The sequence below is a fragment of the Miniopterus schreibersii genome (assembly GCF_964146895.1).
Source record: "Miniopterus schreibersii genome assembly, chromosome: 18".
Classification (NCBI taxonomy): Eukaryota; Metazoa; Chordata; class Mammalia; order Chiroptera; family Miniopteridae; genus Miniopterus; species Miniopterus schreibersii.
Genome location: NC_138121.1, coordinates 25376620 through 25398335, shown reverse-complemented (window position 1 = coordinate 25398335; position 21716 = coordinate 25376620). Strand labels below are relative to the sequence as shown.

The window sequence follows — 21716 nt, the reverse complement described above, 5'->3', positions numbered from 1 at the left end:
CACCTCTCTTAACACACTGCCTTCACTTCTGCCACACTTGGGCCACCAACCTTTGTCTCCCAAACTGCAGCCCAAGGACCTCCTCCCATATGGCTCCATGCTTCCCCCCAACTCCTAGAGCAGGCTCCTGGGCACCAGGCTGTTCTCCAAGCACAGAATTCTGAGACACATGAGTAGAGGCAGGTGCTGGTTTTATTTGGGACCCGATTTTGGAAGGAGCGGGCCTGGAGTCCTCCTGGCTCAGCATTCAGCTGGCCCTGGTGATACCGCTCACACTGGCACCTTTCACCCCAAGTTGCAGGTCTTGGCCACTGTCCCACCCAGCACACTGGTCTGAGTCTGGAAAGCCTGGGTTCCCCACTCCTCTTCATCTGAGAGGCCTGTTGCATGAGCCCATGGCCACTCCTGTCTCCTGCCAGGAGAGGCCCCCTTCCCTCACTGGGGCATCTTGTGTCCAGCAGAGCTGTGGTGATCTCCCTCCTCTTTAGGGCCTGGGTGTGAGGATGCCAGGCCCAGTGCTAAGGCGGTTTCCTGGCCTCCTTTCTCAGCAGAGAGCTAGCCACGGCCAGGGCCCCGCCCTGCACAAACCGCACAAAGTTGTCCCCCGCCAGCGGCCCCACGGCGTACAGCCCCTCCTGCTGCGTGCTCTGGTAGGTGAAGGGCTCCACGTCGATGGGGTTCCTCTTAGCGCTTAGCGGCTGGTCAGGATCCACAGTGAGGTCGGTGCCTGCCCCAGGGAGGAAGGAGAGGTCGGGGTAGGAGCCAATGAGGACCAGCACCAGCGAGATGCCGAAGACCTTCTGGAGGCCCTTGGGGTCCTGGAACAGGGCCTGGCGGTCCTCGGTGAAGAGGAGCAGCTGGTGCTCGGGGAGGCTGCGGTAGCCCTCGTAGGGGCTGGGCGACAGGATGGACTGCTCCCGCATCATCTGGTGCACCTTGTGGTACTCAGGGTACAGCATCTTGGGCAGCTGGTTGAAGACCAGGCCCGGGTCGTCCACAGGCCGGCGGAAGGCATGGATCACGGGGATGTTGTAGTGGCGGGCATAGAGGACGGCGTCGGCCGCCGACAGCCCTGCGCCGATGATGAGGACAGGGTCTGAGTCTGGAGTCACTGTGCCTGTCCTTGTGGCCACCTCCAGGGCCGACAGCTCATGGTGGACGAAGGGCAGGGTCTCCCCGGGGATGCCCAGCCGGGCAGGGCTGTCCGACGTGCCTGTGGCCAGGACCACATTGCGGGCACACAGGGAGAAGGGCTGCTGGCTCTGGTCCTTGGCAGTCAGGAAGCCACTCACCTGGAAGAGGGGGCTGGGGTCTTGGGCCTCAGAACCACTGGGCTCAGGGACCCCCCACTCCACAGCTGTGACCACAGCACCAGACACAAAGTTGTGGCCCAGGCCCTTCTTGTTCACGTAGTCCCTGTAGTAGAGGGCGATGTCCCCGGCTGTGGCGCGGCTATTACGAAGACCTCTAGGGGGAAGAACACGGAAGGGTGAGTGACAGACAGTGGACTGGGGGGGGGGGGGGCTCGCTCGGGTGGGACAAGGAATGACCAGGCTTACACAGGCCCTGGAGCCGACTAAGGCTGTGCCCCCACTAGCCTCTGGAGCCTCAGTCTCCTCTTCTGTAAAATGGAGCTGATCAGAGTATCTTATTAGGGTGGGGTTGCCTCCAGAGGCAGATGGCCTGGGTTTGTATCCTCACTCCACCCCTGGTGAGCTGTTTCCTCAAACTCTCTGCCTCAGTTTCCTCACCTCCCCCTCCAGGGCAATCAATGATCGCAGGCCAGTGTGGCTGGTGGTTGAGGTGCAGGCTTGGCATCCTCTCAGCTCCTCCCTGTATCTACCTGTGAGCCCTTAGGGGAGTTATTTTCCTCAACTGTGGACATGTTGTTAGAGATGAACCCCTAACGAGAATCCTAAGTGACACGCCAACACCTCCCCCGGGGCCACTCCAGCCAACCCAGCTCCGAGTCTGCTACTGAAACTAGAACTCTGGACTTGGTTCCTGGGGTTTCTCATTCCCCTTCTCTGCTTTAAATAACTGTCCTAAGAAGATGCTACCTTGGTGTTACTTATAAAAATGGCACAACAGAAGGAATGAAAGCTCCATGACTGGGCAGTGGCTTAGGAACTGGGGAAGCACCTCGAGGGCAGGGAGAGCATCTGTCTGGTTTTTTTACTCCAACATCTAAGCACAAGGCCCTGCACATAGGAAGTATTCAGTGGAGATGCTTCCACTCCCTGGGGAATATTACATGGCCATGTAAAAGGATGGCTGCAAATGCAGTGATTGCCACATGAAAATCTATGATATAATGTTAAATTTTAAAAGTGGGAAATGAAAGTATGTCTACAAGTGAAATTTAAGTTCCTGTCTCTTAAGACATCACTATGTGTTGGATGTTTTCCTACCAAATCTGCAGGGACAAAATGTCAAAAAGAGACAGACAGACAGTGAATCCTAGACAGGCGGGGTGCCTGCTGGGTGAGAGTGCTGTGTCCTCTGTGACAGCAGTAGGTAGAAGTGTGGGGTTGGGGTGAGCTGGCTTTCCTTTTCAGTTTTCTATAGTGTGGTTGTGCTCTTAATGCAAGAGCATTAAAAATAATAATAAATAAAGGACGTGTATCCTTTTAGCTGACTTAGAAGGAAAGAGATTGTTCCAGGCCAGGCTCAGAATTGTGGAAGGGGCAACAGGGAGGCCAGAGGGCTGGGGAACATGGGGCAAGGTGTGGGGGCAGGGGACAGCTGTCGCCCCCCTCTTTGGAGGCTGGGATGCTATAGGAAGGACAAGTCAGGGGGTCATGTGAGAGGGGAAGAGAGCACTGGACAAGGAGGCCTGGGGTGAACCCAGCTCTGCTGATCACTTCCTGTGTGGTTCTGCACAAGTCCCTCCCCCGTTGGAGCCTCAGTCTCCTCCCTAAAACACACACACCCTGGCGTAAGGGGAGGGCAAACTAGATAATCCGTGAAGCCCCTTTACCTGGGGCTCCTGGGCTCAATGTGGGGGGCGGGCCTGCGCTTTCCAGGGCTGCCTCACCTTCGCTTCCTACGCATCCAGTCCTTGACCTCCAGGTCCGGGAGCCCCATCCACTGGCCTTGGCTCAGGGTCACCATGGAGCCTTCAATGGACTGTGTGGAAAAGGGGTCCTTTGGTCCAGGCCTCTGCCAGCCCCCAACCCTCTTGGGCTAGAGGACACGGGAGGCCTGAGCTCACTCAGAGAAAGGGGAGAGGGAGAGAGAGGGTGAGGAGGGGAAGAGGGAAAGGCAATCAGAAAACTGGGAAACGAAACAGCCCTAACCCTGAGTTAGGGAGGGTCTCCCCAGGATTCATGTAGATTTGGCCCAAATCCCCTTGCACCCCTCCTGGTCCCACTTACATGCCAGGCTCCCCCAGGCAGGTTCCGGCCCAGGACCACGTGGGGGATGGCTCTCTCCTTCTGGAGCTTCCAGGTGAGGACGGATTCCATGTTTCCCCCAAAGTCTGTGTCTGGGCGCAGGAGGGCATCAAAGAGCAGGGCCACAGGGCTTTGGCACCGGCCTTCGAGGCCTTCAGACAGGTAATCCAGGTCCTAGGAGGGGGTGGCATAGGTCAGAGGGGTCACCAGAGGAAGGTTGCCCAGTTCTGCATTCCCACTATAGTATCAGGGTGGTCAGATAAGCTGGGAAATGCTGCCTCTCAGGACATAATACACAATGGTATAATAAAGGCTCTGACAAGTCCTGCAGCTATCATTTATCTGTTTAATTTTGCCAAATCCAGTGTCTCTCAGATATACAGGAGTAGGAAAATTCTCTCTGCTTATTATACTGAGGAACTAGTATTCTATAGAAAGCATTTTGGAAAATGCTGATCTAGAACAAATGCTGGCTTAGTTCCTCATCCCCCAACTTGAGGGGGGGTTGGTAGCCTGGAAAATGGATGCTGCCTGAAGGGGGAGGTGGACGATGAGTGACCTCCAGGAAGGGGCAGGGAGCAAGGAGGGAAACTCTGTAAGCCCTGCTGGACAGGAGGCAATAGAACTGGAAAACCTAGGGAGAGTTTTTCTGCCCTGGCACTCCTGACACTTGGGCTGGATCATTCTTTGTGGTTGGCGCTGTCCTATGCATTGTAGGATGTCTAACAGCATCCCCGGCCTCCACCCCCTAAGCCAGTAGTAGCATCCCTCCAGTTGTGACAACTGACATTGTCTACAGATATTGCCAAGTGTCCCCTGGAGAGCAAAATTGTCTGCAGTTTAGGACCAATGGTCTAGGGGAGGTGAAACAAGCTGATGTGGCATTTGCAGGTCTCATGGCTGATTTTGTGGCCTCTCATGTTCTGTGTTCGGGCTTGTGTCTAACAAATGCATAATTCACTTTTTGCCCTGGGAAAACTGGGAGTTTCTCCAGAGGGGTACACCCCACCCCCACCCCGGAGCTCTGGCCCACCTGGTCCAGGATGGAGACCCCTGGTGCCTCGGAGAGCTTCCTCTGCAGCAGGGGATGTGGGTGGACGGCACCCTGCTTCACGTAGGGGGTGTAGCCAGAGAGCAGGTAGGACAAACAGATGCCGGAGGGCCCATTGCCTGGGGAGAGAGGGCGGGGTCAGAGGGCAGAGCTTTGGGGTGGAAGATATCACTGCTGGCTAGGGCTTGGTCTGACTTGTTTATTGAATTACTCTTAATGAACAGTTGTTGCGAGCCTACTAGGTGCCAGGAGCTGTACTATTTAAGCAACAATAAAGTTGTGGTGATAGCTGCTGACATTTACTCAGTGCTTACTGGATAATAATTTAGTAATAAAATAATAAAAACTGACAGAAGCTGCTGCTATACCAGGCCCCTGAAGGGCCTGTATTATTCCACTGAGCCCTCCCAATGCCTTCAGCGAGGTACATGCTACTCTTTTCCTCCTTTTATACTGAAGGAAGCTGGGGCACAGAGATGTTAATTAACTTGCCTGTGGTCACACAGCAACACCACTGAGAGTCTGAGATAACGAAGAACTAGTCCTGACCTTCCAGAGCTGACAGTCTGGTTGGTCAGGTGGACGAGTGAAATATTATAGTACAGATTTCTACATGCTTGGGGACAGGGTGAGCTTCAGGGATCCTGGATGCTCAGGAGGGGTGCTAAGCCATCCGTGGCCTCCTGCCCCCAAATCTGAATGAATCGCACAGCTTATCTGTGGCATTCCTTAGGCAATTAACGTCCTGATGTGGCTTCTATTCTTATCTTCCTCCCTCTTTGTGATCTTGTGTTACATATAGTAGCCATACATAGAACACTATGAAAGGACCAACCGCATGAACTTGCTGATGCTCAACTGGTTGGACTTACAGAAAAAACGAGCACATTTCCTGTGGCTCAGCCTGATGTTTGCATGGGGGGTGATGTGTCCCCCATTTCTGCAGACCTGAGGACAGGACCACATGTTTCAGTATGTACCCCCTCACTCGGCACCCAGCATGGTGCCAGGTACAGGGAGAACAAGGACCCCAAGACTTAGGACCAGACACCCACCCCTCTGCTGCTCTGGCCTCAAGGGACCTTAGAAGGATTACGTGGAATGATATTGCATAAATTGAAAGCATAGCACTGGGCACACAGGGAATGCTCAGTGATCAATGTTAAAGACAACAATTGTAAAAATAAATAAAGTACTTTAAAAAGGCCAGGTCTGGCCCTGCCTGGCTCCTGACCTCTGACCCTTGGGGCACCCTGGAGAGCTCAGTGCAGCCCCTCCCCTGCCAGGGCAGCACTCACCGACAATGATGACCTTGAGGGGCTCTGAGCTGCTGGCACCGAGGTGGTCCTTCCTCCAGTTGCTCATGGCTGCAGCTGGTGGGGGGCTTGGCGCTGGCAGCTGACCTGCAGGCACAGGGAAGGAAGGGTGAGCCTTGGGTGTCATGTGGTCCCTTCCCACGGGTAATATAGGGTGTCCTCCCGCTGCCCTCCGGGTTGAGTCCAAGGTCCTCCCTGAGGCACGTAAAGACGCCACTCTGCTCTCTCCTTGCTTCCTCGTACCTGCTCCGTTCCAGTCAGGCCCTTCCCCCTCCCCTAGTTCTGCAGGGTCCCCAGCCTGGTCACCTGTCTCTCTGAGCCTCAATCCACTCTCCCCATCTCACCAGTGGGGCAGTAACAATACCCGAAGCCTATTACCCACCTTCCAGGAGGCCTCCTCTGCCCAGCCTGTAGGGCAGTCCCTGCCCAGCCCTTCTGTGCCGGCCATAGTGCCAGCCTGCATTCTACCCTCAGTTCTTGGGTGTAGTCTGGTGAACTTTGGAGCCATCACCCTGCCTTAGCAAGGTGCTTCCTAGCCAGTGACCATGGGCCCATTTTGGGTCTTCCCTGGGGTTCAGTTTCCTCATCTGTAAAATGGGACTAGTGTACGGCTGTTGGGGACACGTTGAGATCGTGCATGCGAAGCACCTGCTTGCAGCAAATCTGCCACTAGGGAAAGACCTGGGCTCATTGCCTGTCCTAGGAGCTGAGCCAGAACATGGGGACTTGGGGGAACTTTGGAAGCCTGGAGTGATTTGTTTTGGGGAACATGCCTATAAACCAGCTCATTTCTGGAGCATCAGCACCCCCTGCTGGCCACAGGCCAAAACCACTCAAAGGGACCCAAATCTCCTTAGGACTGTAGGTGCAAGGGAGTCTGCACCCACCTCCTCCACATCCCCCAACCCCTTGAACAGGGCCCTGCCTTACCCACTGTCCGTAGCCCTGACGTCCTGAGGGCCACAAGCAACACTCATGTGAGTGTGAGGAACGGGTAGGCGTTTACACTTGCTGTCTACTGGGTATTTAACACACTTTTTTCAAGCCCTCATCACACTGACCACATGCAGAAAGTACAGTCAATGCTGCTATCACATTTAACAGACGTGTCAATAAGGGCTTAGGCTGGACAAGTTTCAGTGGCATGCGGCAGAATTTTAAACCCAGGGCTAACTGTTGCCACTCAGCCTGTCCCCAGGTAAGACCCAAGGTGCCTCGCCTCAGCTGGGAACGAGGGCCATGGGGAGCCTCCCTCTCCGGTCTGGGTGAGCCTCCTGCCCCCCCCAGCGTCTCCCTGGGGAGACAAAAGGTGGCACCCAGCTGACATCATGGTGCACGGTCTCCACACCTGGTTCCTGCAGGGGCCTGTGCTGTGTGCCCGAGGAGAGAATGTGGGGTGCGCCACCACCACTTTCAAAACAGCAGGCTAACATCTCTGTCTGCCGGTGGAGTTGGCTAGGTGCCAAGTATGTTCTAAACACTATGGACGTTAACTAATTTGATTTCTATTTAACTAGGCTGTTATAAGTACTCTTACAATCACTCCCATGTTACAGATAGGGAAACTGAGGCCCAGCAAGCTTCTTACAGCCCTGTACGGTGTATGAGGAGTTTTGCCCTGGCTTGCACAAGCTGGATTGAGCCCAGGCCACTTTTTTCCAGAGTGCAGTGTGGCAAGGTGTGACAGCTCCCGCCAGGGGCCCCTCCCAGCGCAGCTGAAGGTATAGCATGCGCATCTGTCCCTGCTTGCCCTACTGCTCTGTCCTAGGCTGGTGCTGGGGAGGGAGGCCAGGGGCCCATGTTCCCAGCTGGGAGGTTTCTCAGTTACCACCAGGAGAATAGGACTGTGGTTCCCTGAGTTCTTTCTCTCACTTTCTCCTGGGACCTTCAAATAGCCCCTACCCCCAGGAACAACAGCAAAGGGGATGCATGTGACGTCCTTGCTAAATGCTCCCAATGCATTAGCTCCTTCAATCCTCATGGTAACCCACTTTACAGATGAGAAAACTGAGGCTTGGGGAGGTGAAGCTACATCCTCAAGGTCCCAGAGCCAGTGGGTGATAGAATTAGAGTTTAATTCTCATGCCCTGAGATCACCTAGACACCCATATCCCCCCAAATGAGTATGCCAACCTGCTCCTAGCGCCCCTGGCATGCCCACCCCAGGCACCCCCTCACCTCCTTTGTCTCTTTGAATCCTCTGATCACAAGTGAGGAGTTGATGGCCCCTTGTCATGCTTCACAGGAGGTGCAGGCACCCCATTACCATCAGAGCTTTGGACTCCAAGTCCAGTGCTCACTCCCAGAAGCTTTTGGATGTCACAGACGGGAGGTCACCGCCCAGGGCTGACCGGAAAGGCCATTTCCTGTGCAGTGATACAGACATCCCAAAGTCCTGCGCAGCTTAAAGCTCTCATAACCTCGGAGGAAGGCACACTGCCAGCTCACAACAGATCATCTGCAAGTTTTACTGTTTTCATTTCTTTTACGCTCCTTAGTTTTGTGGAGCTAAAGCAGTTAGTTTTTAATGTTAACTTTTTGTTTAAGTCCCTCTAGTTGAAGAGAGCAAATGTCATTTAAAAGAAGTTAACATTAAGAACTTATTCAAATTCACAAAAGCAGATAAGCATAAACACAATGGAAATAATTGCACTTTCAAAGTGTTTCCTTTGTTTGTAGTGTTGGCACTTCTGAGGTCATTTAGCTTCAAGCTGCCCTTAGTCTCTGGGACACCTGCATGGCTGCATGTATTGAGCGCCTCTGGTGGCCCTTAGCTCCGGTGACTTCGACCCACATGACAGCAGCTCCTCCAGGTGGGTTTTCTTAACCAGGGAGAGGATTGGAGGGCAGGATGAAGGAGGTTGCTTGCCTGGGTCGCCCAGGAATGTCAAAGATCATGCCCACAAGCACAAATCCAGCCCCTTGACACCTGTCAGTGCCACCAAAGAGGTGACATGAGGCTGTGGCAGGGAGAGAATGAAGAGGAGCTCTGTCAACTGAGCCTCCCTGACCTGGAGCCCCAAGAGCTCTGAGGTTCCCCAGACTCCCTGATCTCAGCACCCCAGTCTTTGGCAAGAAGTCAAGTCCCTGGGATCCGTGAGGTGGGGCTGTGCTTGGGCACAGGGGTGGGGGCTGGGGGGCTCTGCCCCACTTGAACAGGACAGGCAGGACCCCCAAGGGAAGCACCCAGTCTGGCTTCAAAACCCAATGGCCTCAAGACCCTGGGCAGCGGGCCTGGAGTTGGCCACACCTCTCTCTTTCCTGCCAAGAGCAGCATCACATGGGCAGGGTGAGCTCCAACCGCGGGCAGCTGGGCAGTCGTCCGGCTGAGGTTGCCAGGCACCTGGAGATGGGCACAGCCAGGAAGAGGAACCTGGCAGTGGGGGGAGAATCATGCCGACGGGGCCTCCTCTCAGGACCACCTGGGAGCTCCCTTGCCTGGCTCCAGGGCCCTGCTGGCCACCCCTGCCCAGGCCATACCACCGTGTCCCACCCCCATGCCTTGCCCAGCCCACTCACCTGACCTTCGGGGGTCGGGGGACAAGGGAGACCCGTGAGCCTGGCCTGGTAGACACTCAGAGCCCGCCGAGCGAGGACGCCCATTACCCCTTGGGGATCCTAGAGGCTGTGAGAGGCCAGGGCACGGCTGGGTATTTCAAGGGTTGGGAAGAGGCGGGCGGTGGGCGGGGCCAGGAAAATCACTTTCATAAGCGTGAGTCAGCAGGGCCCCCTGGATGAATGAACTTGGCAGTCACCCTGCCTGCCCCAGGGCCAGCCTTAAAGGGGTCCCCCACAGGGCGGCCTGTGTGGCAGAGGGACTCGGGGTGACCCCACCCATGGGGCTCAGTTAGTGAATGGAAGAACCAGGGACCCCTGAACGGGCCAACCTGGCCTTTCCCCTTAGCGGGGAGGAGACATCTGCCCAGCGTAGAGGCTGCACCTTTAAGCGGAGAAGGAGTTCCGTTCCCTCACCCCACCTGGCTCCACTGGTGTCTCCACTCTGTCCCCTAGCCCCCCAGAAATGCCCTCCGGCGCCAAGCGGCCCAGGCTAAGAACCCAGCTCTGCCACTTCCTGGGCAAGCTGCCTCAGTTTCCTCATCTGAAAAATGGGGTCAAGGAACAGCGTTGCACTTGGGGTGGGAGTGGCATTTAAATGACCTCATGCTTGGCTACCGGCCTAAAACATGAAGCCTGCTCCCCGGGTCTACCCTTTTTTCTGCAGTATCTTTTTTCCTTAGCATGTAGCAGGGCACACCTCACATTTTGCTGATTCTTACTTATTTTATTGTCTCTTCCCCAGACCAGGATGTGAGTTCTGTGCGGGTAGGGAAGTGTAACTGTGTTTTCTCCCGTGTCTCGAAGAGTGCTCAGCACACAGTAGGTGCTTCAGAAGGAAGGCAGGGATGGAGCTGGGATGGTATTTGGCCCATGGACCTCAGTGCTTGTATATTGGCTGTTACTTTCATTACCCATGTGATTGTCCCCCGTGTGTCATCCTCTTATTTGGGGACTTCCCTGCTGGGGCCCGTGGGCGGCAAGTGGAGCACTCACCTTGCATGTAAAACTTAAGGGGGTGCCCAAAACCCTGAGAGATCAAGAAAATGTGAAGGTAATTTTTAAAAAAATCAAAATTAATGCAAAAAAATTCTAGGATAAACAAATATTAAAATTTCAAATGAAGACAGTGTCTGTAACAGAGCTGTGCTGAGCCACAGGGAAGCCTGACACAGAAAATCAGAACACGGGTGCTGTCTTTGTTTAGAACTTTACTATTTTACTCACCCTGGATTTTGGCATTACTTTTGATTTTTAAAAATAATGCATGAGGCCCTGGTTAGTGTTCTCAGTGGTTAGAGTGTCGGCCTGTGCACCAAAGGGTCTCTGATTCGTGACACCCCCCCCTCCATCACCATGAGGGTGCATGTGGGAGGCAACCAGTCCATATGTCCTTCTCACACAGATGTTTCTCTCTCCCCCCTCCCTCCTTCCCTTCTACTTTCTCTGAAAGCAATGGAAAAAATATCCTCAGGTGAGGATTAACAAAAATATATATATATTGCATGAACGTGTGCCTTGATTACTGGAGTGCCTTGGTGCCCCTTGTATTTTGTGCCAGAGGTCATCTCTCTCTCCTAGTCCTGGCGCTGGTGGTCACAGGGCACCATGTCCGACTGCAGGGCTCTTTTGGGGACAGTGGGTGGGGCATCTCTAAGGATGCAGAGACCTGCTGGGACCTGCAGAGAGAGAGAGAGTGCTCTAGCGGAGTGGGGTGCTGGCACAGGGAAGGGATGGCGGACAGGGGTGAGCTCACAGAGGGTTTAGGGGCAGCGTGAGCTGCTGGGGTGAGAAGGGTGGTCCAGGGCTTAGGGAAGAGGTCAGGCACCGTTGGGCTCACAGCCAAGGGTCTCAGAGGCTGGGGAGGTGAGAGGGAAGGTGGCCAGCACAGAGCCAGGCCTAACCTGGGCCCCACCCTTCTCCTGCCCTGTCCCCTGGGGGCTCCTAGGTATGTACCTTTTGTCCAGGAACCTCACCCTCAAAAGGGCCCTGCACTTGGTTTAATGCTCTGCTGTCATCACCTTAAAATCCTTAATATTTTTTAAACAATTGGTCTCACATTTTCATTTTGCTCTGGGCCCCACAAATCACATGACTGGTCCAGGATGGGCAGCACCTGACGTGTGTCAGGTGTGGTGGGTGGGAGTCAGGCGAGCTCGGGTGAGGCACCACCTCCTTGGAGCCTCGTGTTATCCAGGGGAAAATGGCACTCACAGGCCTTTCCTCCCGGGGTCCTGGGAAGCAGGGATCCCTGGGTTCATGTAGCGTGTCGGAGTGGGGTGGGGGCAGGGGAAGCCCTCTGCTCCAGGCCTCACCTCTGCTGGGGTGTGCTGTGTGACCTTGAGCTGGTGGTCTACCTCTCTGGGGCTCTGTTCCAGCCACGGCCTTGTTACCAACTCTCTTTGACACTCTGAACCCACACCCTACACAGACCAGATTAGTGGGGGTTCTGACCACATGGGGAGCCCTGTGGAAGTCAGGAGTGCAGCTTAGGGACATACCTCTTGTGCAGGCTTCATCTTTCCCCAGTAGCCGCCTTGTGGGCTTCACTTCCCCATCCCAGGGTTCTGGTTGGCAACTTCCCAGTGCTTTAGATGTGTAAACTGAGGCAAAGAGAGACATCCCAGGGTCAGAGACTCCCATCGGAAGGGGAGGTTGAGGCTTCAGGAAGCCTGGGGATGGAGGTCCAGAGGGGAGAACCCAGGAAGGAGAGGGCTCCTGGGATCCTCATCTCCTGGGTCTGGCCCGGTATTTTCTCCCAAACCTGCCCTGCCACCCCCACTGACCCTGACTCATTTTCCGGATTTTGAAAATTTGCTGATATGGAGAATCGTGGGTGAGATGTGGACTTTCTTCCCTGTCACCTGTTTACTGGCCAGGAGATTAGCAGAAATAGAATGTGTTGAATTCCAGGAAATCTTGACTAAGACAAAGACAGATAATGTCACAGGCAGACAAAGGATGATGGTTACAGAGGGGGCCACAGAGAGGGAAGGAGTAAGACGGGTCCTTTGCAAGATGATTTTGGGAGAACCTGTGCTCTTGGACTCCTCTGGGTGCCCCAATTCCTCTAGACCAGCCCTGTCCCCTTCTCCACCGTGAGTTCAAGTGGCTATTAAGCACCTGAAATGTGAGCCTCTAAATTCAGATGTGATGAAAGTAGGGTGGCAGATGCAGTAAATAAAACACAGGGGCCCAGGTAACTTGGAATTTCAGATAAACAAGAAATAAACTTTTGGTATGAGTATGTCCCATGCAATATTTGAGATATACTTATACTAAAATTTTTTTTTCATTATCTATCTGAAATCCCAAGTTACCTGGGCAGCCTGTATTTTATTTGGCAATCTAGCTGTGTGAATACACACTAGATTTCAAAGAGTTAGTATGAGAGCCTGGCCAGTGTGACTCAGTGGTTGAGCACTGACCTACGATCCAGGAGATCGTGGTTCGATTCCTGATCAGGGCACATGCCCGGGTTGTGGGCTCCATCCCCAGTTGGGGGTGTGCAGGAGGCAGCCAATCAATGACTCTCATCATTGATGTTCCTATCTCTCTCTCTCTCTCCCTCTCTCTAAAATTAGTAAAGATATATTTTAAAAAAAGAGAGAGAAGGTAAAAATATCTCATTAATAGCTTTTACATGGATCACATGTTGAAATGAAAATATTTTTATTTTATTTTTTGTTGTTCCACTTATTTATGCATTAATTGGTTGCTTCTTTTTCAAAAAATTTGTTATTGTTGAGAGTATTAGGAACACCCCCTCATTTCCCCCCCGAAAATTTTTTAGACATCTTGGCTTAGATAAGATATATTATCACGATGGACGTCATCCATTTCTTTTCCTTTGTTTAGCGCAGCTACTGGGATATTTATTTACACATTCCACTCTCATTAGGTTTCCACAGGACGTTGGCACCCGCGGCTGGCTGCTTGTGCAGATTGGGACATGCCCAGGGTTAGCACTGAAAACCCTGCCCCGTGTTCCAGGAAGCCCCTCAGTCCTGAGCGACCTGAACGATTGGTCACACAGGAGCACTGCAAGGGGCCGGGCAGTGTGACTTGGGAGAGCTGCTTCCCTTCTGAGCCTCAGTTGCCCTATCTGTGCACTGGTATTGCCATTGTGGAGCTTGCAAGGTGGTGACAGCTGATCAGCGCAGCTGAGGGAAGGGACCAGCACGTGGTGTGGGGGGAGCTCAGCCTCAGCATGGCCGCCCCCTCCCCACACCCTCCAGGCCTCCTCCAAGCCTCCTGCAGGTGCCCGGGAGCTGGGGAGCAGTGGAGGAGAGGTAGGGTAGCCTCAGGGTGCTTCTCTGGGCTCCTCTGGCCCCATATCAAAACCACCTTTCCTCTCCCCTAAGAAACCCCAGAGCATTCCAAGGAACCACGCCAGCCCCCTCCTCCCTCCTGTCCTCGTCTCTTCTCCCTCGCGGTGGCTCGCACACCTCTGCCACTTCTGGGCACCTCCAGAAGCTGGGCGCTGTGGACAGGTTTCCTTACACACAGCTGGGGCTCAGGAACCAGTCTTGAGCCTGAGGTCACACAGCATGAGCAGCGGTGCTGGGGCTCGAACCCAGAGCCGCTGCCGCAGACTCCAGGAACCTCCAGAAAAAGGCAGACAAGGAACTAACAAAGGCACAAAGCTCCATCCTGTCTCAGGTGCAACGGCACCCCCCAGGGACTCTCCTGAAGGGCCCGCCTATCCCCGTGGCCACCCCTTTACGAGGTGCCCGCACAGGAAGGCTTTTCAGGGACCCATACATCTGATCTGTACCCCAGTTCAGTGAGAAAGGCACGGTGTTCTTATCCCCCCATCCACAAGTGAGGAAACTGAGGCCCTGAGAGTGCAAGATGTGGCCTCAAGTCACGTTACGTGGGTGACCTGGGACCGTGACCAGGCTCCGCACAGCACCCTGGCCTCACGAGACCAGGCCCTTCCAGGGCACGACGGGAGAACTAATATTTGCCCTGTGCCTCGCCGCTCACAGGGCCTTGCTACTCGTCTTATCTCATTGATCTTCCTGACAGCGGAGAGTGGGCAAATATTTTCAATATCAAGTTTAGTTTGCAGATGAAGAAACTGGAGGGACTTGGCCAAGGCCACATGGCAATGAGGTGGGACTGGAGATGCAGACTTTAGCCTGCCCGTGCACGCAGCTCCAGGACAGTGGTGTGAGCTGCCAGGGTTCAGCAGGGCCTCATGTCTCAGGGAGTCACCGCAGACCCCGGGGAGGCAGTGTCAATGCTGGGGCAGGCCTGTGCCCTGCCTCCCTCCCTCCCCACCCAGGGGGAGACTGGGGAGGTCAGGGGCTAGAGGGGAGGTGTGGGGTAGGCCTGGGAGGAGCGTCTGCACAGGGGTGAGTTTGGGGAGACTCCAGCCACATTCTCCTGTTTCTGGATTCCCTCGTTTTTTTCTTAAAAACCAGGGGAAAGCTTTTGCTGAGAGTGTACCTGTCCCACAGTCAGATGGACAAGAGTCTAGCCAGGGGTGTAAAAAGCATCCACTTTCAAGTCAGACAGACTGGGATTCTAGCTCCATCACCTTCAGCTTTGTGACTCTGGGCAAGTGACTTAACCTCTCTGAGCTTCCATTTTCTTATACGAGGTACAGATAATGGCAGAGCAGTGCTTCTCATCCCAGCTGCACACACAATCACTTGGGGGAGAATTTGAAGATACACTAACTCCCAGGCTTCGGTCCCAGAGATTTTGACATCACTGGTCTGGGATGCGGGTGGACATGGGGTTTCACTGGCAATTCCCATGTGCAGGGGGCTGGGAGCCTCTGTTCTTGTGACTGTTGGAAGGTGAACTGAGATACAGAGAGAAACCCATGGGCCATGGCGGTGCCCAGTACATGAGCCCCTTCCCCTGCAGTGGCCCTTCTCTTTGTAAACCACATTCTCGATGCTGCTGCAGGTACAGCCACGAGGTCTAACAGAGAAATGTCTCCAGAAGAGCCAGGCCAGACCACCAGGCCTGCCCCTGCAGGCCTGATGGGGGTCCCGTGAGAGGCCCAACGAACCATCCACTCCACCAACTGGGCGACTGAAACCCGTTCAGTAAATGTGGTGGATGCTCAGACAGGACTATTCTGCAGCCTTTGGAAATGGCAGTGGCAGAGTGTCAAGGTGGAAACTCTTTACGATAGAAATGAGGGAAGCAGACTGTGAAGTTATGGGATGCTGTGCTTGATGTGTGGACCTGTGGGCAGGATCTGGAATTAGGAAAAAACTAGAATGATTGCCGGGGCCCAGGAATCTTAGATGGGTTTTTAAAATTCTAATTTCCATTATCTTTGTATAATAAACAATAATCATCATCATAAGTAAAAACAATCTGAGACACGGATTTTCTGTGTCCTGTTGGTTCACTGATGTATCGCCGATGCCTAGCCTAGTGCCTAGGACTCATCAAATATTACTTGAATGAATGAATCACTCTTGTTGCTTTCAGACTTCCCCGATAGACACTGAAAACATTTTTCACCATGAATGGCCCCGTCTTGGCTCTTTATCATATGCATATGGATTGGCATGCCTTCCATATATTTAAATCTTTGATGACAATTTTGAATCGGTCGAGGTTGAAGACAGAGCCCTTTCCTGGACCTGTGATTCCTCCAAGGGCTGGTCCCAGGCCACTCAGTACTCTGAGGTGGTTTTGCAGCATGAGCAGGCCTGCAGGCTCCGGGCTGCCAGGGCGTGTCTGATCAGCCTCTGCTTCCAGGCCCTTCTAAGAGGTATGTAGTCCTTTCTACTCCAAGTTCATTGCCCTCAACAGAGAGGCCAGGAGCAGCCCTGGGGCTGCTGACCTACTTTTTCTTTGGCATCGTGACTGTTGCCCCTTGGCCTCAGGAGGCGGGGCATTGCTTTGTTTATTTGCCTTAAGCTCTGCTAAAAAAAGAGCACTGTTTGCCGCTATTACCCAGTTTCACAAACCCAGGCCTTGACTTTTTGGGCAGGTAGGGTCAGGGTCTCGGTGAGCTAATTTAGTGTCAGGTAAGCTAGACCTTTCCCCAGCGACATGACAGGAGACCAGCGCCGGTGGGGAAGAGCACCTGTCCAGCAGTGAAGTCCTGAGCACAGGGCTTTGGAGAGGTTTTGGGTCCTATCGACATGGGCAGCAGGATTCCAGGGCCCCGCCCTTTTCTACAGAGGCCCTATGTGCCTCCAGAGTCTCTCACAAACTTGCAAACAGCAACGCAAACCCTGCACTCCCTGCTGGACCACCTCCAGGGGCTCCCGACTGCCCTCAGGCTGACCTGAAGGGCCTCCTCATGGGCGCCCTCCCGACGTCCTGTGTGCGCCTCACGCCCGCCTGTGGGGGAGCAGTGCTGCGCCTCCATGGAGCCCCGCAGCGCTGGGCGGCCGCACCCTCCCGGGCGGTGACTTCCCCCTTTGGGTTTTGACTCTGGAGCTGCCTGGGCCACAGGCAGACCCCGTGAGGACCTTGCAAAGCAGCTTAGAGGCTCCACTGGCTCGGGGCCAAGGTGACAGGGCAGGCGCCCAGGGAGGAAGGGAGGACTGGGACAGCCGGGAGAGCAGAGACGGGGAAAGGGCAATCACGAAAACTATGGCCGCTGCATCCTAAGCCAGGGCCAGGCCCGGGCAGGGCTCTGTGTGAGGCCAACCTTCACACCGCCCCCAGAGGCAGGCGGTGCCATTAGCATGTGTAGAGACGAGACAAGGAAGGGACAGCAAGGGCCGGAGCTAGGCAGTGGGTTGGCACGACTCCCCGCGGCCTATCTTCCCGATTTTGCCCAATTCCTTCCCTAACTCAAGACAGAGCCTTTTCTGTGAGTGGTTTTGGTTTCTGAGGAAATGGGACCTAGTTGGTCTCCCCTGACACACCTTGAGTTGAGACCAAACTGAACCACAGCTGGCTTCTGGTTAGGTGCTGCCATCATCATCTTCATGCCATCTTCACCACCACCATCTTCACCACCATCTTCACCACCATCTTCACCACCATCTTCACCACCATTATCTTCATCAACAGCATCACTGGATAGTAAGATAACAGGGATTGTTCCTTATCTGTATTTCCAAGCTTCCTGCCATGGCCCAATATCGCTTGTACGTTCTCAGAGAGGGTAGTCCCATGCTGGCCCCAGGCGCTGTGATGAGCGCTGGCTGAGGAGGTGGCTGGGACAGGGGCTGCCTGTCGAATAGACAAGGGCCCCGCCTTGCTCAATGGGCTGCACCCAGCGCGACCTGACAGGCCCCGGGGCCCTTGGGCTGACTTCTCTGACATGCCGGGCAGCCTGCCATCTGACCCCCACTGCTGCCCACCCTCTGCAGTGCTGGGGTGCTGCCAGGGGACACAGCCAGGCCCGGGCAGGGCCTCAGAGGCTCTCCGTGTTCAGGGCAAGGGTGGAGGTGGAGGTGGAGGAGCAGTCCCGCTGTTGGGGCGTGGAGAGAAGAGTTGCTGAGATGTCTGCTGCACGAGCCGGGGTCCCCAGCCATCCCCATCCCAGGACAGTTCCTGCAATACAGGCAAGGACGTTTGAATGGTGGAATCCGAGGCCAAACATCATCAGGCTGGGCCTAGGTCCACTCTCTCACAAATCTGTGCAGGGACAGGCATGTCCACCTCTAGCCATCGGGTTCCAGACCCGACTCCAGGCCACCGTGGCTCTCTTCCTCATTCTAGCACCCCCAGCCTCCTCCCTCCACATGGTCAGGGTGGGCAGTCCTGTCTCCCAGCCAGCAGACAGGGTCAGATCTTCCCCTGCTCTGTGCTCACTCGGGGATCTCTGTGGCCTACTCAGAGCCTAGACATTTCCAGAATGGTCTGGCCCAGAATCCTGGGCACAAGGTCGTCTGTGCTTGGAGGGAGATGTCTTAGGAGCCCAATGCCCCATTTCCTAGGTGGAGAAGCTGAGGTCCAGTGAGGGGAAGTGGTTCATCCAGGGTCACACAGAGGAACATGCTTTGGAATTCAGCCTCCTGCTGCTCCCCACTTGAAATGGCTGTGACCTGTGGGGAGGGAGCTCAAAGTTCCCCGCTTCAGTGACTCAATAAGCAGGAATTTATGCATCAGGCACTGTGCTAAGAGGGGGGGCATACGGCGGTGGAGGAAAAGACACAGGTCTTTCCCTCAAGGAGATGATGATCTGGGGGAGATGAACAAAAAAGCACATGCATAATGTACTGTCACTAACTGACCAATCTGGTCATGTTGGGAAAAGCCGTCCTGAGGGAGACAACTAGGCTGGGAATGGAGGATGGGTAAGGATTGACTTGGCTAGAAAAGACCTTCAGGCAAGGCCTATAGCAGATGCAAAGGCCTTGGAGTTGGTGGGAGTCTTTGAGAAATGGAAAGGAGCGTGCGCCTGAGGCTGGAGAGGCTGACTGCAACCAGACCACCGAGGACTTGGTGGCTGAGGAAGGAGTTTGGTCTTTCTCCCAAGAGCGAAGGGAAGATGCCAGAGGAAAGTGACAGGTTCAGACTTGCAACTTGAAAAGATGGTGGGCAGGAAAGGGGCAAGGGTGGTTCAGGGGCCATGGCAGCTGTCCCAGGAAAGCATCAAGGCCATGATCACTTCCTGTCCCCAGGAAGGTGCTCCATTTGGGACAGGCCAGATTCCAGGATGCTCTGTGTGTATATGTGTGTGTGTATGTGTGTTTGTGTATGTGTGTCTGTTTGAGCGCGTGTATGTATGTGTATGTGTGTGTATTGGGGTGTGTGGGGGCAGACAGGAGAGGTCACAGTTCCAGTGAGTAGAGTGTGACACAGGGATAAAGGTGAAGGGCATATGGGTGTGGTCTCTCCTCTTTCCTGAGTCCAGAGATGCCCAGAGGCTCTCTCTGCCCTGAGTCTGTGTGGCCTGTCCTGGGCGGGACAGCCACCTCCCTAAGCTCCCTCTTCCTTACTCTGGAACTGGTGTGTGTGGCTTCAGGAGTAGAAAGGTCCCTGTCTGGGGTGACACAGGCCAAGCTCCCGAAGCCCAGCCCCAGCCTACCACTCTGCAGGAAGCTGTGGGCCATGGGCCTGCTGACAGCAAATGTCCCTTCACTCCCTGTGCTGGTGCCTCCTCGGGGACCGCATGGGGAGGAGAGGAGCCTGGCCTCTGGCAGGAATGGTCCTTGTGGGTCTCCTTCCCTGACGCTACCACAACTATACCCTGGACCTCCCACTGTCCCCAGCAACGGTGTGACTCCCTGTGTGTGTGACTGCCTGCCTCCCCCAATCCCTACCCCCCAGAGCTGTTCTGGTTCAGTCCTGGCATCCTACACCCTACCCGAGGCCCCTCTCCCTGGACCAAACCCCGGACAGGCTACAGAATATGCAGGCGCAGTGCAAATGAAAATGCGGTGCCCCTTGGTCAACAATGATCGAGAGAGTGGAGCAGCAACAGCCGAGCATTAAGTCCAGCGTGGGGCCCTTCTGAGAGCCTCAAGCCATGAAGGTGGCCCTGGCTTCATTCAGAGGCGCGGGAGTGGGTCCGCCGGCCAGTCATTTTCAGGACAAGAAATGCCTCACAGCCAAAGAATTTGCCGGGAGTCTGGCCCTGACCTTCCCTCATTCATTCATTTGCTCATTCACTCACTCATTCCTTCAGGTTCTGAGCTCCTGCTAGGAGGCCCCGAGATGGGAGCCACACTGGTCCTACGTTGGCCTTGGGTGAGCACCCAAGGACTCCTCCTCTCCGGGCCTCCCAACACCCACCCAGCCCAGAGTGCCGTGTTGGGCATTTTCCTTAGCACCGTCCGCACTGGGTGCCTGGGACTCGATGGCTGAACGCATCGTTCCTCAGGAGGGGGCCCATACACAATGGGGCACGAAGTCCTATTGCTCCCTCACCCTTCACATCCCTCCACCCATACCGTCCCTGAGGCCTTCACCTCTCGCCTGCATTAGCATCATCAGCTTGTGACAGACGCAGAGTAGAGCACATCCCTCTTTTCTGACTCAGGTCCCCATACGTTAGTGTTGCCTGCTTTTGATGTTGTCTTCAATGGGATCACTCAGAATGCTCCCTGTTGGGGTTTTTGCTCCACATCGTGGCCCTGGGACCCCACGGCGCGGTGTGGGGTCAGCACTGCTCCCCCCTTCTTACTAAACGGAGGCCGCTGCCTGCCAGCACCAAAGCTTGTTTATCCATTTCCTGGCTGTTTGGCTGCTTCCGTCTTTTTCGTTTTCTGTGGACATCCGCTCTCGTTTATTTGGAGTAAATGCCTAGAAGCAGGACTGCGAGGTCGCAGGGAAGGCGAGTGTACGAGTTTATGAGAAATTGCGCTCGGTGGCCCAGTGTGGGGCACCCCCTCCTCCTGGCTGCGCCCCTCCAGGCTTCCAAGGCAGCCCCTGCCTTCAGGACAACATTCAAACCCAGCAGCACCACCGGCCTCCACCACCAGTCCTGCTTATCGCCCAGCCGTATCTCTGGCCTCCTTCCACCTTGAACCTCACATTCCAGGCATGGCGAAGGCCCACGAACGAACACACGTCATTTCTGTCCTTCTGCACGAACTGTCCTTTCTGCCTGGAGCACATGTCCCTCCACTGCCCTCTCAGGGACAGCCTCCTTGTTTTCTAAGATGTCCTTAGGTCCACATCCACCTGTCTCCTCTAAGCCATCTTTGCTGGGGCTCTCTGAGTAAACTGGGCTTGCACTGTGGTGGAGAAGCCTTCAGGGCAGGGCAGGAATGGGGGCTTCTCCTCCTAGCCATGTCTGCACAGCCAAGCAGGGTGCCCGGCACACAGGAGGCCTTGACAGATGTGCAGTAAATGAATCAGCAAGGCTGAGTCTAGGGGACACGTGAGGTGTGACCTCCATGTGGTAGAGTACGTGCATCTTAAACATGCAGCCTGGTGAATTTTTGCAGATGCCTGTGCTTGTGTGACCATGGTGCAGGCATAGAAATGCCCAGCTCTTGGCCTGGTTTTTGTCCTCACAGATTAGTGCCGCCTGCTCTTGAACTTGCTATAAAAGGATCACACAGATGCTCTCTGCTCCTTTCAGACTCCTACTCAGAGAGGAGGGTCCCTGGGCCTGAACCCCTCTGCCTCCATGGCGATGTCTCTGATAGCCCCTGAGTGAGTGTTTCCCTCTCTCCCTCTTCCCACCTCTTGTTCTCACTCCCCTTGTCCCTGCAGCTGAGAAGGTCTGGCTTCCTGTAGTGCTATCAGTGACTCAGTGGCTCTCCTTGTTCCTTTGTTGGGTAACCAAAGGTGGTGTCCCGGGGGTGGGGAACAACAGAGCAGACACTCACTTCCATCTTTCTTAACTTATCCACTTTCTACATAAGATGTCATAGGAAGAAATCAATCTGAGACCAGAACCAGAAATCCCTGGGGGCATGGCGAGCTCTTGAGGACAGAAAGGTACTCAGTAAAAGCGACTGCACCCCAGGCGTGGCAGGTAGGTGTGGTGGTTGGAATGCCCTGTTG

At 54.7% G+C, this 21716-nt stretch overlaps 1 protein-coding gene across 6 annotated transcripts; it reads right to left on the bottom strand.

Annotated features, from left to right (window-relative positions):
• Positions 1 to 173: 173 nt before the first annotated feature.
• Positions 174 to 17431, bottom strand: OSGIN1 (oxidative stress induced growth inhibitor 1). Of its 6 annotated transcripts, XM_081119690.1 has the most exons (8): positions 17280 to 17431; positions 17174 to 17243; positions 11819 to 11920; positions 5745 to 5849; positions 4429 to 4565; positions 3378 to 3569; positions 3038 to 3129; positions 174 to 1467 (listed from the first exon to the last, which is right to left on the bottom strand). In XM_081119690.1, exons 4-8 carry the CDS (start codon positions 5809 to 5811, stop codon positions 519 to 521), a joined length of 1437 nt encoding a protein of 478 aa, XP_080975816.1. In that variant the 5' UTR covers positions 5812 to 5849; positions 11819 to 11920; positions 17174 to 17243; positions 17280 to 17431; the 3' UTR covers positions 174 to 518. The 6 variants fall into 6 exon arrangements, with proteins under 6 accessions (XP_080975816.1, XP_080975811.1, XP_080975812.1 ...); XM_081119685.1 differs by lacking the exons at positions 11819 to 11920; positions 17174 to 17243; positions 17280 to 17431 and adding exons at positions 9013 to 9135; positions 9282 to 9400; XM_081119686.1 differs by lacking the exons at positions 11819 to 11920; positions 17174 to 17243; positions 17280 to 17431 and adding exons at positions 9013 to 9135; positions 9287 to 9397.
• Positions 17432 to 21716: the final 4285 nt, after the last annotated feature.